The following is a 13390-nucleotide window of genomic DNA, read 5'->3' as shown; positions in this document are numbered from 1 at the left end:
TTACATGTATTCTGTTAAATATTCAAGAAACATATTTCCAGTGGACATTTTTACTGAACCTAAAAATAAACAACTGTGAAAAATCCCAAATAAAGCAACCGTGGCAGTCAGAGCACAGGGATTATGATTTCAAAGAAACAAATCAGCCAGTACCATTAATTAGTGTAATGTGTGAAAGTTGGAACCTTTGATTTATTTGTCTAACAATCTGTGCCTCTCATATTCATCAAAGGATCACCAAGCTCCTGTTTAGTGGTCCAAGTGGTGTAACCAAAAGTTCATTAGGATCAAGAAATTTTACCCTAACGTGGACACCATCTGAGAGTGATGGAGGACGCAGCCACACTTTCTGCTTTGTTGCTCAAGCAAAGTTGGTTTTTATCTCATTTCATTAATTGATTAAAAATTGTCTTAAATATAAACAGTTGAATAATAACAGTTCAGTTTATTACCTAGATTTAAGGATAATTGACAGCAACAAGTGCATATAATTTAAAAGGAATAGCAGTAAGTTCAATTCAGTTTATTTATATATATATATATAAATATATATATTTTTTATATATATTTATATAAAATCCTTTCACAACAAATGTTATTTGAAGGTACTTTACAGAGATATTTCAATCAGATCAAATGTGCGGATTGGTTAAAAGCTTCTACAGTATGTAAGAAAGTCCGGCTGATTCTATCCAGTCATTGACTTTACAGTTTGCTGCTCCTGGATGAGCAGCAAACTGAGAGTTTGTTAATTCTACAGCAATCCCTCACCCTAAGCATGCATGCAGTGACAGTGAAGAGGAAAAACTCCCTTTAAACAGGAAGAAACCTGCAGTACCAGGGTCATTGTGAATGGGAACTACTGAGGCTGACTGGGCGTTCAAAGAGACCGAAGCTGACATACAAAACGAGCATAGATGTTTATCCATAAATATTTTCTATATTAGAAAAGATAATTGTAAACTATCTCCATAGAAGGCTCCAAGTAAAGAAACAGTTAAGAAGACAAGCTTCAAGTGAGTTTTCTTTTCAAAGAGATGAAATAGAACATATACAAGTAGAGTAAAAGCTGAGCCCGTAGCTATGTCCCTGCCAGCAATAAACCAAAATGTGGGGGAAGTTTATAGAATACATTATTTTGTTGTATTCACTCTGTGTGACATATGCAAATATAATCCCTTTCATACATTTTGGGTTTTTTTTAACTGAGAGCTTCATCCTGCACAACATTTTTGTAGTTTTTTTCTGGCAGTCTGTAGGCCTAATTTGACCAGCATCATTCATCATGACATCCATGAAGCATTAAGGACTCTGGTTAAAGTTCTTGCTGTTGACCATTGAAAAAGGTAAAGGAATGGGATCTAAGAGCATAAACTAGAGCTATAATTTTAAGGTATTCTGATTAAGCCACAGAGGAAGGGCAGTAAAAAGTTAAACTAAAGAGTGGCAAAATGTATAATTAAGTAGTACTATAAATGGAGCTGGTCTAATAGAAATACAGTTTTGCTATTTCCACACAATAAACTATGCCTGAAGACAAAAGATACATACAAAGGACCCATGAACTTTTTAAATCACTTGCATGTAAGTATGCAGTGCTGGGCAAGTTACCTAAAAAAAGTAACTGTTTCCAAGATAGAAAGTATTTATGGATCATTGCTTCTATGTCCCTTTTTTATGCATCTAGAATGCTGCTGCAGACCCATCGATAAAATGGAAGTGACTTTCAACACTTGCTGATCCAGGAGTAATGTGTCCCATGAGTGAACAAATCAATGCAGTCAGCTGGTTTTCCACAAACTTTTTACGATCTGACTGTATGATCTGGTTGAATTGTCTCTGTAAAGTGCCTTGAGATGTATGTGCAATTAATTGGCACTGTAACTGTTAAACCCGATTGAGTACAACTAAATTTCAGTTTTCTTACTTTATTAAACTGAAACAATTAGTGATTATATTAGCAGTTTCATATAAAAGCTGTTTTTAATTACCTCCTCAGTTCCTCCAACTCTGTTTACCAGTCAGATCTTCGATGCATTATTGTAACGACTGGGGAGAGTGAGTGGAAAGGTTTTTTTTTTTAAAGTTTCATCTGCTTATTCCTTAGCTCATTTTATTCCTGCTAATCTACTGCTCCCTCCAAAGGCCCATCTAGACCCATCTTCAATGTAACGACTCAACCACCCCCCACTATGATGCCTCCTACAGCTACATCTCTGCTCACACCTACTACGGCAATCCCGAGTGCCACACCGACCCCAGAACCATGTAAGTGACAGAAGTTGATGTTCTGCAGGATTCCTCTGTTACAGTCCTTGAGGTCTGGTGTTCTGCACCTTGTAGATCTGTCAAATGCACGAGTTACCTTCTCGGTATGCAGTCAAGTTTTATATAGTCCTGCTAATGACTTGATTGGTTTACTTAGGTGTATTGAAGCAGAAACTCATTCAAAAGATGCAGGAAACTAGATGTCGAGGACCTGAAATGGCTGTTTAAGAAAGAGACTTTTTTGGTATCATTTATTATTTTTGGTAAAATTTATTAAAACACAACATGGGAGGCAGGTAGCCAATTAGCTTGAAGAATTGTACTTAAAGTCCGTTCCTTTTGCAAACACATTCTGCAGGAGGATTTCCAAATGGATACTTGTAGAATTCAGAATTAATTACACATATCAGTCTAGCTTATGCCAGTTTACTATATAGATAAACTGAATTGAATTACATTTTTTCTACACATTCACTAAGACTAAAGGAACTGTGTTTTGCCACCTTTAGAAAGTATAAGCAAGCGTCTGCCGAGCTGAATCTTTAACTTACTCACTGCTTGAATTATCCTGTGTTTGGTTGGTTTTGTGGGTGAAGTCAGGGTGAATCTACCACCTGGCTACTTTGCTCATTGCTAGAGCAAAAAAGAAATGAGGAGTTGAACTGAAATTATAAACAACAGCTATAGTTTTTTCTTGTTATGTTGCTTGCTTTTCACTCATATCACAACAGCAGTGGGGATTAGGCTACGTAAGGAGTTAACAGAGATGAAAAATCATGAGCCTGATTACAGGCTGATGAAGCCTGATTATGCCATATTTAGTTTGCATACTGTAAGCACAGTCAAGGGACCCTAATGGTGTGATTTTAGCTCTTACAGCTTTCAAAATTTTCTTGAGGGATCTGACCCATATGCAGTAAACCACTCAGAGAACCAGGGTCAAAGTTTTAACAGGTTTATTGATAAGATCAGCGGGGGTAGGATTCAGGAAACTCAATGTACTGGTGAACCGGGAGATAGTGAAGAAAACTTTCCTCCAAGAATCCAGTCGGTGTGGGTTTATGCAAAGGAAAAGACTTGTTGGAGGGCGGACAGGTTAAGACTTGGTTGGACCCTGAGGAGCTATTGAGCGGACTGTCACTTGGAATCCAGTTTCAAATCCAGTTTCAAAATATCTTTTGGTGGTTTTGGTGTGGCCAGTTAAGTGGTGAAATAATAATGTTGACTCTCTGTGCTTCCAGATTATATCCTGGCTCTGAATGCAAAGATTTTGACTACACTATCACTGGAGCATGATTCTGCAACTATCATAGAACTGGTCAGTAATCTATTTGACTGATTTTAATGATGATTCTCTTTATTTTTTCTTTCACAGATTCGACTGTTTATGTAATAAACTAATTAGTTTTTTTTATGTTTCATGCTTTGGTTTGCTATCTTTGTAGTTTGTAGAGTTTTAACATGTAAATGCAGTTAAGTTTTATTCTGTGTGACTTTCTCTTTTTATGAAGTGGGGCTGATTATATGTGTTTCCTGCTCTAGATCAAAGGAGAGCTGCAAAGACGGGGCCTCCCAATAGACATAGAGGTTCAAATAAAGGATGCAGGAGATATTACACCTGGTCCCTAGTTGATAAATATGATCTTTGCCTGGAAATCTGTTTTAAACCTTGGGATTTTTATATATGTTTTCCTAATGATAGTAAAAATGTAAATAACTTTCATCTGATTATCATAAATGCAAACTGCATAACATTATTTGTACCAGTGTCCTTTTGCCTGATAATAGATGAGTAGAACCTACTGACCTAACCTGATATCTTTCATGTAATTAACGTCTCCTTATGAATTATAAACACAATTCAAGGTGGTTAAATAAATATTTTCTGCCTTACCTAAAATTGGATCAAAGACTCATTGTTTTTGTTCATACTTGGGAGGGTTTTGTTGTCACAGGGTGCAGGTTTTAGCTTTTGATTAGGAGCAGACAAAATTTCGACTGTAGATATAAGGCACAAAAACATTAATATGAAGAGCAAAAGAAACAGAAGGCAAGGTCTTCAGTTTAACAGAATATGTGATATAATCTAACTCTCACCTATACACATAAAAATAAACCTGAAAACAAAAAAACAGAAAATGACTTCTTTATGGCTCTTCCTTAGAGATGGAACACAGATATGGAGTCCTTTCAACAGTTTAGGGATAAAGATGCTGCTCCTTTGAGACAGTTCAGATTCAGATTTGTTTAGTGTGTCTCTTGGGTGCATTCTAGGAGATACTTTCTCAATAGAGAACCGATGATAGGGCATAACTTTTTGGAGGACAAGTACATCCATTTTTTCTTGGGAACACCACAGGATCTTCCAGAAAGTGTTAGTGGATGTAGTTTACAGAGCTTAAATCAACCTAAGCCTGAACTTTTTTGAGAAGATCGGAGTTGTTTATAAGGATTTCATGAACACTAAATAGGGAAATCTTTCCAAAAATAGAGGCCATTCTTTTGTTGAATTATGGCTAATAATTTATTTATTATTATCATTATTATTAAACATTTTGTGCATTTTTATCTTCACATGTATTTTTACACAGATCTAGTAAAGGCTGGGAGATCATAAACAACAGATATTGTTCTGCAATGAACCCACACGCTCCTACTTTTAAAGGGCAGATTGCAGGTTAGAGCCTCAATTTTAACAGTGTTAAGTTAGTGGAGACTTACATCTATTTTAAGTACTTGAAAACAAATAACAGTGCAAAATCCCAGGTGCCAAAAAGTGAAAACAGCATCTGGGGTAATGTGCACTGCCCCACCAGAGAGAATAAATCCAGTTTTCCTCCCTTTAGTTAAAGTTTTTCCAGTATTCATATTGATCCAGTTCACAATAACCCATCCACTTGCAAGTTCATACAGGATGTCCTTGTGTTTAATTTGATCAAATCCTGATCAAGTGTTTATTACAGAGGTCACGGATTAGTGGATCGCGGACCAGATCTCGACCAACCTGCTGCCAATAAGCTGTGTCAGTCTGGGTCACTGCTGCGAGCTACTTCTAGACACAGCAGGCAAACCTGTGGGAAGCCCGGCGATGGGAAAAAAAGAAGACGATGAGAAAAAGAAAGAAGAGAAAGTGAGAATGCTGGAAGAACCGCAGTGAACTGGTGAGAGAAAAGTGAAATGGCGTGCTCAAAGATAACCCTGCACATTTTGAGTATGTTTGGCTCAACCTACTGCTGTGTAGCAGGATTCTCCACCATGAACATAATCAAAAACAAATATTGATCCAGCCTAACGCCCACTTCTCTCATTAAGCCATGAAAAAGAAAAACAACAGTTCAGGTGTTTTATAAAATATGTGAATCAGGAAATTGTCTATATACCAAACTGAATGATTGTTGTTCTCAACTTCAGAAAACACTTTAGATTTTAAAATGTTGAATGCATAACATGGATGCATAAACACCTAATTTTATTTCACTGTTAAATTCTGTTTAAAGTAAGAGATTATAATAGAAAATGTCTCTGGACCTTTACTGGTTGATGATTTTCTTTATTCAGACCCCGTTGATTTTAATTGGTTAACCATGGTTTACAGGTTTAACTCCTTCTACATCTCGAGGAATTAACAAAGAGCCTGCTGTGACATTTCCTCATACCAGGTAAAGACCAGGTCCTTTGTGTGACTGCACAATACCTAACTTCCAGTTACAATGAAGGTGAATAGACAAAGAGAAAAGGAGTGGGTGAGAGACAGTCTCCTCAAGCATAAATACTATGGTTTTTAACAGTGCCCTATCTGTATGTGGAGGCATTGGGTTAGGCACCATGTTGTCTTCTGTGCTGCTACTGCTCCTGATCAGCGGTTCACATGCTGCTTATTATGGCTTCGTTTACAGCTACTCTACTAAAGACCTTCAGGCGGGGGGATACCCAGTGAGTTTAATCCTTTTTATACCTTGCTTTTGTAACTGATACATATAATAAACATGCTCTTATTTTAACTCTACAGACTGTAATTCGCTACGTGTACAGCTTCAGCACATGTGCAGAGGTTGATGCACAGGCTTGTGGAGGCAACTGTAATAACCCAGGGATTATCTTGAACAAAATTCAGGAAATTAGTGGTGAATGGTGTCAGAAAGAAAGAATCTATACCAGGGTGAATTATGGAAGCCAGCTCAGTCCATTTGGGTGAGTTCACCACATAATTATATCAACATATAATCAGTCATTTTCTGATTTGAAACTTTTAGGAATGATATTTTTAAAACAAGTAATTAAAAAGAACATCCAGAATCTTAATTTGGCTGTATTTCTGATTCTGAAGTGCCAAATAGCTGCATATGAAAACTTTTGGTCGCACCATAGGTTTACAGGTGGAAACTGGACAGACAACAGAAATGGGATTATTGCATTCAGAGTCGAAATGCAGGATGAGGGCAGAATCCGCTCTGATACAGGAAAACCCAACACATCACCTCTGACCACAGTCCTTCCTGTTTTGAGGTAGTTTCTGTTTTTCTCCTATTAAAAACATTGTTATTAGTGTCTTCTTTTAAATTTTTGCTGCTGTGTTCTTTACTTCTATACAGTTAAAACTAAGGAATATTAAATCGATTTTTTTCAAATTGTACATTTAATAATAAAAATTATTATTAGAGCAATCAAAATTGCTCTTACAATTGCTTGCAAGCTCTTTTGATAAATTTTGGTATGATATTTTCAGAATTAAAATTTTAGCTCCAAGTCTATAAGGCATGAAAGTCCACTTGCCATGACCCTAGTGTTTTGTCTTGTTGATTTATGTCAGGACTCTTTATTCATAACTTCTAAAATGTCACAATGTAACATTATATCCAGGCAGAAAAATAACAGTAAATTTAGAATATTACTCTATACCTGAATCTGTCAGAAATATGAATAATTGTGGCATTAACTGTATCCAAAGCTCCTCCATTTTCAGCCATCAGATTTAACTTTTAAATGACAACTTTGTGGTTTTAACTTACAAAAGTAGGATTATAATTCTTTAGATTTTGGCAATGCAATATACTTTCCATACAATAACTAACCTAAGAAGTTTGTACACAGCAAATTGGGAAAGATTTATTCTACTTCTCTGGGCTTAAATTAATGTCAAAGTTAATTGAATCCTTAGTAGACAAACAGCTTTACAAAGAGCTGATGTGGTGTGAGAAAAAAAAAGGTTGTAGAACCTGTCAGATGAGAAAATAAGAACTAGAGCGTGTAAACCCTTTCTTTTAAAGCATGAGTATGTGTGGGTTTAAAACTGATTTGTTGGTCTTGTTGTTCCAGAGTTCCTTCAAACTGTAAGAAAAATTTTAGCCTGTTGGCATTTGACCCAGATGGAGATGAGGTGAGATGCAGATATGCCAAGAATAACCTATCAGAGTGTGACATCTGCACACCACCGCATGTCCTCAACCTTTCTTCAGTAAGTAACACCTGATTTAGGTCTGTAGTAACAACAGTTACTAGCCATTATTTCATATTGCTTATATCACACCCTTGATGATGCAATTACAGGGAATTTGCAGCTTTGTTTAATATGATATTCAATAAAAATAACTTCTATTTTAGTTGAATCATTATAATATTTTAAAAGCTAATGTAAAGCTTAAAATAAACTCTTTCAAAACCAGTCTGAAATAAATTCTTAGTTTAGGTACAGTAGTAGCAGTTTAAAATCTCTCCGTCAGTCCAAAGCCAGCCCAAAGTCCCTGCAAATTTCAGCCGCCAGATAGGCTCCCCTCTTTCTGAGGGGGTCTAAATGTTCCTCCACCCATAGGCATTGCAGCTGCTTTACATTCTGGTAGCTTAGAGTTTTTACCTCACTGACAACATCATTGTGTTGAATTCTATTACCCTTACTGACCTGTTGGTTACCAACAAAGGACCTGCCGAGGTTGACAGGGGAACTTTTACTCCGCTACTACTTAATATCTTCCGGCTATGTTTTCCTAAGCAACTGCTGTCAAGACAATTCAAGTATGACCCCAATTTTGCATTAATGACCCAACATTACTTAGGCTAATGCTTTGCTGCAGGATGCTTTAAGATGAAAGACTTTTGATTAATTTCTCTATTATTTAGTCACTTAGTAGTTCTCTCTCATACAGCATTTAAATCCAATTCCCAATCAAATGATCTTTTAAGTATAATATAATCAAACCTGCAGAGGTGGGAGTATATTAAAGAAGCATAAAGACACTGAAGATGTCAAAAAACTTGATTCTCCGAAAATTCTCCTTCTTTTACTTAATAAATGGTATTTCCAATACACCAACACATGTGACAAGAAAAGGAAACATTTTGACAAAAGCTTAAGACTGTTAATGAGCTCAAAAAACATCAAAAACACTTAAATATTATCAGAATTACTTAATTCATGATCAATATAACTATAATTAATAAAATAAATGGGAAAGGACTCTTTAAACACGACATTGGTGGTTTCAGTTACTAAAAATATTTTGTCCCTTTCTTCTGTTTCTGCCTTCTTGCAGTCGTGTGCTCTGGCATTCAACCCCACCAGCAGCAGCGATGAAGGTTCATATGCAGTACAGCTCATGATGGAGGATTTTGCTGCACAGACCATTACTGTGACTGCAGGAAATGGTGTGCAGGAGGTGAAGAACCTGGGAGAAGTGTTCAGCAAGATACCTGTCCAGTTTGTTTTTAAAGGCTCGTATTAACAAATTTTATATCTGTTTAACAACTAAAAAGAATGGGTTGGTTTAAAAAAAACAAGTTTGATCTTTATCTTACACAGAAAGACGCACAAATATAAAGAGATAAAATGCCAGGCTCCCACATTTTGACATGTTTGAGACAAGCTGCACACAGATTTACGCAATGACGCTTTAAAGCTAACACCCAGAGGAATTATTCTTTTCCTGTGTTTTATAAATGTGCTGTTTTGTTTTGTCCTTGTAGTGGATCCTGCTGCACCGTCCTGCACTGAGGGTATTTATATGCCCAAATTCCTGCCTCCAACTCCAGATAATGGGGCCCAAATCAGCACCACCATCAATCAGACCCTGGAAATCCCCATCAGGGCAGAAGCAACACAGTCTCTGTAAGTGAAAGGAAAACTTGTTTAAAATAGCCTGAGTGTGAATACAAACAAAACCTGTTAAAAAAACTGGTTCCGGTTAGACGAGTCTGTGGAGATTGTGGCCGAGATGAAAATAAACACAAGGGTTACAGGATTATAGGGACAATTAAAGTATTGCAGTGTCCCTTAAACAAGTTTCATTATTTTCATTTCATTCAGTTCAGCAGTGTTAAGATCTACTTCTAAGATGGTAAAGTCCGCATGGTTAAACATTGGAGGAGGGGTGCACTGGTGGCCTAGTGGTTAGAGCATTGCGCTTAGGTCTTAGAAGTTCTGAGTCCAAGTTCCACTCACTCCAACGGACTGCCACTCTGGGTCCCTGAGCAAGACCCTTAACCCCAGACTGCTCTGGTGGGGATGGATTAAATGCAGAGTTCATTTCGTTGCTCTGTACTTGTGACATTGTAATGACAATAGTGGATTAGCCTGCTCAGCCAGACTAAAGTATAATTTTTGTACCGCTGTTGACTGTGATTGAATGAACAAATCACAGCGCAGGAGGCAGGACTTTACGATGTGTGACTCAGTGGCAGAAATACCCATAATTACCCTTGCATAACAACAAGCTGGTGACCGCAACAGAGCAATGTTGCAATTACAATTAAGAATGTACTTGAGAGCACAACTTATATCCTCACATTTCTTACATAAAACTGGAAAAAATTGTTCACTGGAAATTTTTTTTCAATGATTTGACATATTGCACGAGTACAAATTTACATGATATTTGATTGGTTCCTGCCTGATGAGGCTGACGTTTTAGTCTCACCTTTGAAATTCAGCTCTTTACTAGAACAATGTGCCTTGTTATATCGGTCTGCATAGCTAAACTAGTACTGGTTACACTCCAACTTGTCTAATGACAGGTGAAGATAGGCACCATCTTCCAACTGCAGCCTAAAAGGATAAATTAGTACAGACAATTAGAGAATGAACACTGAAGCTCATTTAACTTGTAAAGTACAGTGGAATTATTCAAAATATCACATAAAACCTGTGACCTTTGTTTGTAGGATTACTAACCTCCTGTTTAGTGGACCACACAACGTTATCAGGAGCAAATCCGGATCTGGAAACTTCACCCTACAATGGACGCCATCTGACCTTCAAGGAGGACTGACTCACCCCATCTGCTTTGTGGTCCAGGCAAAGTCAGTATCAAATCTCATCAATATTGTATTACTTATGTAATATCTACAAAATCTTTTAAATAAAAAGAAGTACTTTTACCAAATGTGTGTTTGAGCTGAATTATATTAATTTATCAAGAGAAGACTTGTTTTGCGGTCAGAAAAAGCTATTGAAGAGTGTGTGTATTCCACTTGGGTGCTTCTAAAAAAATAAACAGTTACAGGAAAATGGTTTTCAACCCTGAGTATCTTGTTTACATTTTTAAACAAGATTAAGTTTTGAAAGGAAAAGTCAACCATTGATAAGTTTTCCTACTTTAAATGTTTATTTAAGCATTTAGATGTCTGAGAACTGGTTCTGATTTATGACATATATAATTCTAGCAGTGGTTGTAACAGAAAACGAGTAGTTTATGCAGCATCTGACATGATTTTAAGTTAAGAATGGCCCCAGACTGAAACAAACCTGGAAAACTTTCTGGTGCTCTGCTTTAAAGATAATAGTCAAAAATAGAGTTAAAAAAATTACCTCATGAAGTTCTCTTGAAGAAAAACGTCCTTCTTTTTTTCATTCTGAATAAAATGTTATTATGATTAAATAATTTAATGTTTATTGTTGAAAAGCATATATTAATATATATTAATATATTATAAATTTTTAATGAAGAATTTTTCCTGACTTATTTTCACAGTTTGTCCGGCTCTGTCTATAACTCTGATCTTCGATGCATTTTTGTGATGGTTGCAAACTGTAAGTAGAAACCTTTAAACTTTCTGCCATTAATAGATTAAGAACACTCTTTCCTAAAGTCACAAATTGGGTGATCCACTGTTTTGCTCACAGACTCAACACCAGCTGTAACAGCAATTGGAACCACCACAGCTTTAACGACAATGTTTGTGCTTCCTACAACAACTAACCCCCCTCCAACGACGACCATGGTTGCACCAACTACAGTTATAATTCAACCTACAACCATAATCCAACCAACAAACACCACTTCATCCATTGTTTCTACTACTAACACAACACCAGACCGAGGACCATGTAAGTATAGGAAAGATTTACTTTTGGAGTTAGCACTGTACCTGGTACTTTTAATACTGCTTCTTTGGACATTTAACCTGTACTATGCTGACATGCTTCATCATTTTTTTTGTTCTGTTCTCCAAGATTATGTTTTTGCCCTGAATGCAAAGATCTCTACCACTCTGTCACTGTTAAATGATAAGGATACCATGACACAGCTGGTGAGTAAGCACAATTAGAGTTAAAGCTGATTTCCCTGTAAGGACCTACTCAAGAGCACCATTTACACTAGCCTTTTAAAACCATGCAGAAAACAGTCTAAGCATAGTAACCGAGATAACTGTTGAGCATAAATGAAACGCAACTGAACTGGACCATGCCTGAGACAACCGAACCGTACAAAATCTAGTACTAGTTCAGTTGTGGCTCGGTTCTCTGATAACAGAGAGCATGAGCAGGTGACTCATTTCATGGGTTTTCCAGCGTGTCCGGTTTTGAAATTCACTGATCTCTTCCCCTGTTCACAACAAAAACTACTTCTTCGCCTATTGACAATAAATAGCATCAAAAGAGTATGGTGCGACCTGGGATGATGCCGAGACCGAGGCTCTCATTGAAATTTAGGCGGAGGACGCTATCCAGGCAATAAGTTCCTGATTGTTATGGGCGATGCCATTTTTGTCTGCATAATTCCCGCCTCGAAAGCTGTACTATCTGCCCATAGGAGGCAATAGGAGGCGAAAAATGTTTTTCCCTGTCCAGTATTTACTACAATCTGTTAACAATCAAATACAGCTTACGATTTTAGAATATTATAGAACGCTGTCATATTTATAACAAGTCACTTTGTGTTTTCCTTTCCAGATAAAAGAAGAACTGGTTAGACAAGGGCTGCCATCAGCTATCACGGTTAGCATCTCAGAAGTAGAAACAGCAGCTGCGCCCTAGTGGTTGGTTCTCAGGAAAACAGATGTTGCTATTTGTTCATTTATACACATGTTGTAATATGCTAATATAATGCTACATGTATCGTTTTACTGTTTAGTCCTGTGTTTTTTATTGTTCAGTTTGTTTTTTGTCTTGTCGAAAACAGAATAACTTTGTTCAGATTGTGTCTGTCATTGTTTCTGTTGTTTTGTCACCTGAAACTATTATTGATTAAATAATATTATGTAGTGGTCTTACAAAATTTAGGGATAAAAACATGTATTGTTGTTTCAATAAAATGAAGGTAAAAGCAAAAAACATTGAGTCATATTGAAGTTAATGACAACAAATGATATAGCATTAATTGTAATGACTCAAAACACAGGGACAGAGTATTCAGGCAAGACAGTAGGATAACTTAAAAAGCATTTATTACAGCAACAATGGATGGTTTGCGGATCTGAAACAGCAGCGACTAAGGTGTCCGAGAAAGGTAACTCTGGCCACAAAAACCTGACAGAGGATGATCTAAACGCATGAGTAACTAACCTGGTTTAGAGTTCAGTCCATGCCCAGAGAACGTGGTAGATAACAGCCAGTCAGCTGATGAGATGCAGCGCTTGCCTCACAGATAGTTCCATATGCCGAAGCCTGAACACCGGACTGACAGACAAGAGATCAGATCCAAGCGGATGCTCGAGGAAAATTGGATAATCCAGAGCTCAAAGTCAAGAGGAAGATCCAGGTGCAGTCCATCATAGAATCCAGCAGAATCCGAAGACAGGTCAGACAAACAGATCAGGCTCAAAGGTCCGAAAACAAATAGGTGAGGATCAGGCAATCAGAACACTATAAGTTAAGCTAGAGAACTCTCACACCAAAGGCTCAAAAATAATC

The 13390-nt window shown here is 37.0% G+C and overlaps 1 protein-coding gene across 1 annotated transcript; it reads left to right on the top strand.

Annotated features, from left to right (window-relative positions):
• The first annotated feature begins 6014 nt into the window (after nt 1–6014).
• LOC119792401 lies at nt 6015–12811 on the top strand. Its single transcript, XM_038299022.1, has 11 exons — nt 6015–6201; nt 6278–6459; nt 6637–6774; nt 7585–7723; nt 8796–8973; nt 9226–9367; nt 10420–10557; nt 11229–11287; nt 11381–11584; nt 11711–11787; nt 12431–12811. Exons 1-11 carry the CDS (start codon nt 6043–6045, stop codon nt 12512–12514), a joined length of 1500 nt encoding a protein of 499 aa, XP_038154950.1. The 5' UTR covers nt 6015–6042; the 3' UTR covers nt 12515–12811.
• The last annotated feature ends 579 nt before the right edge of the window (nt 12812–13390 follow it).

Source organism: Cyprinodon tularosa, unplaced genomic scaffold (assembly GCF_016077235.1).
Source record: "Cyprinodon tularosa strain WSP-4 unplaced genomic scaffold, ASM1607723v1 ctg419, whole genome shotgun sequence".
Taxonomy (NCBI): Eukaryota; Metazoa; Chordata; class Actinopteri; order Cyprinodontiformes; family Cyprinodontidae; genus Cyprinodon; species Cyprinodon tularosa.
Note: the sequence above shows the minus strand (reverse complement) of the source record. Positions and strands in the feature narration are given on the sequence as shown.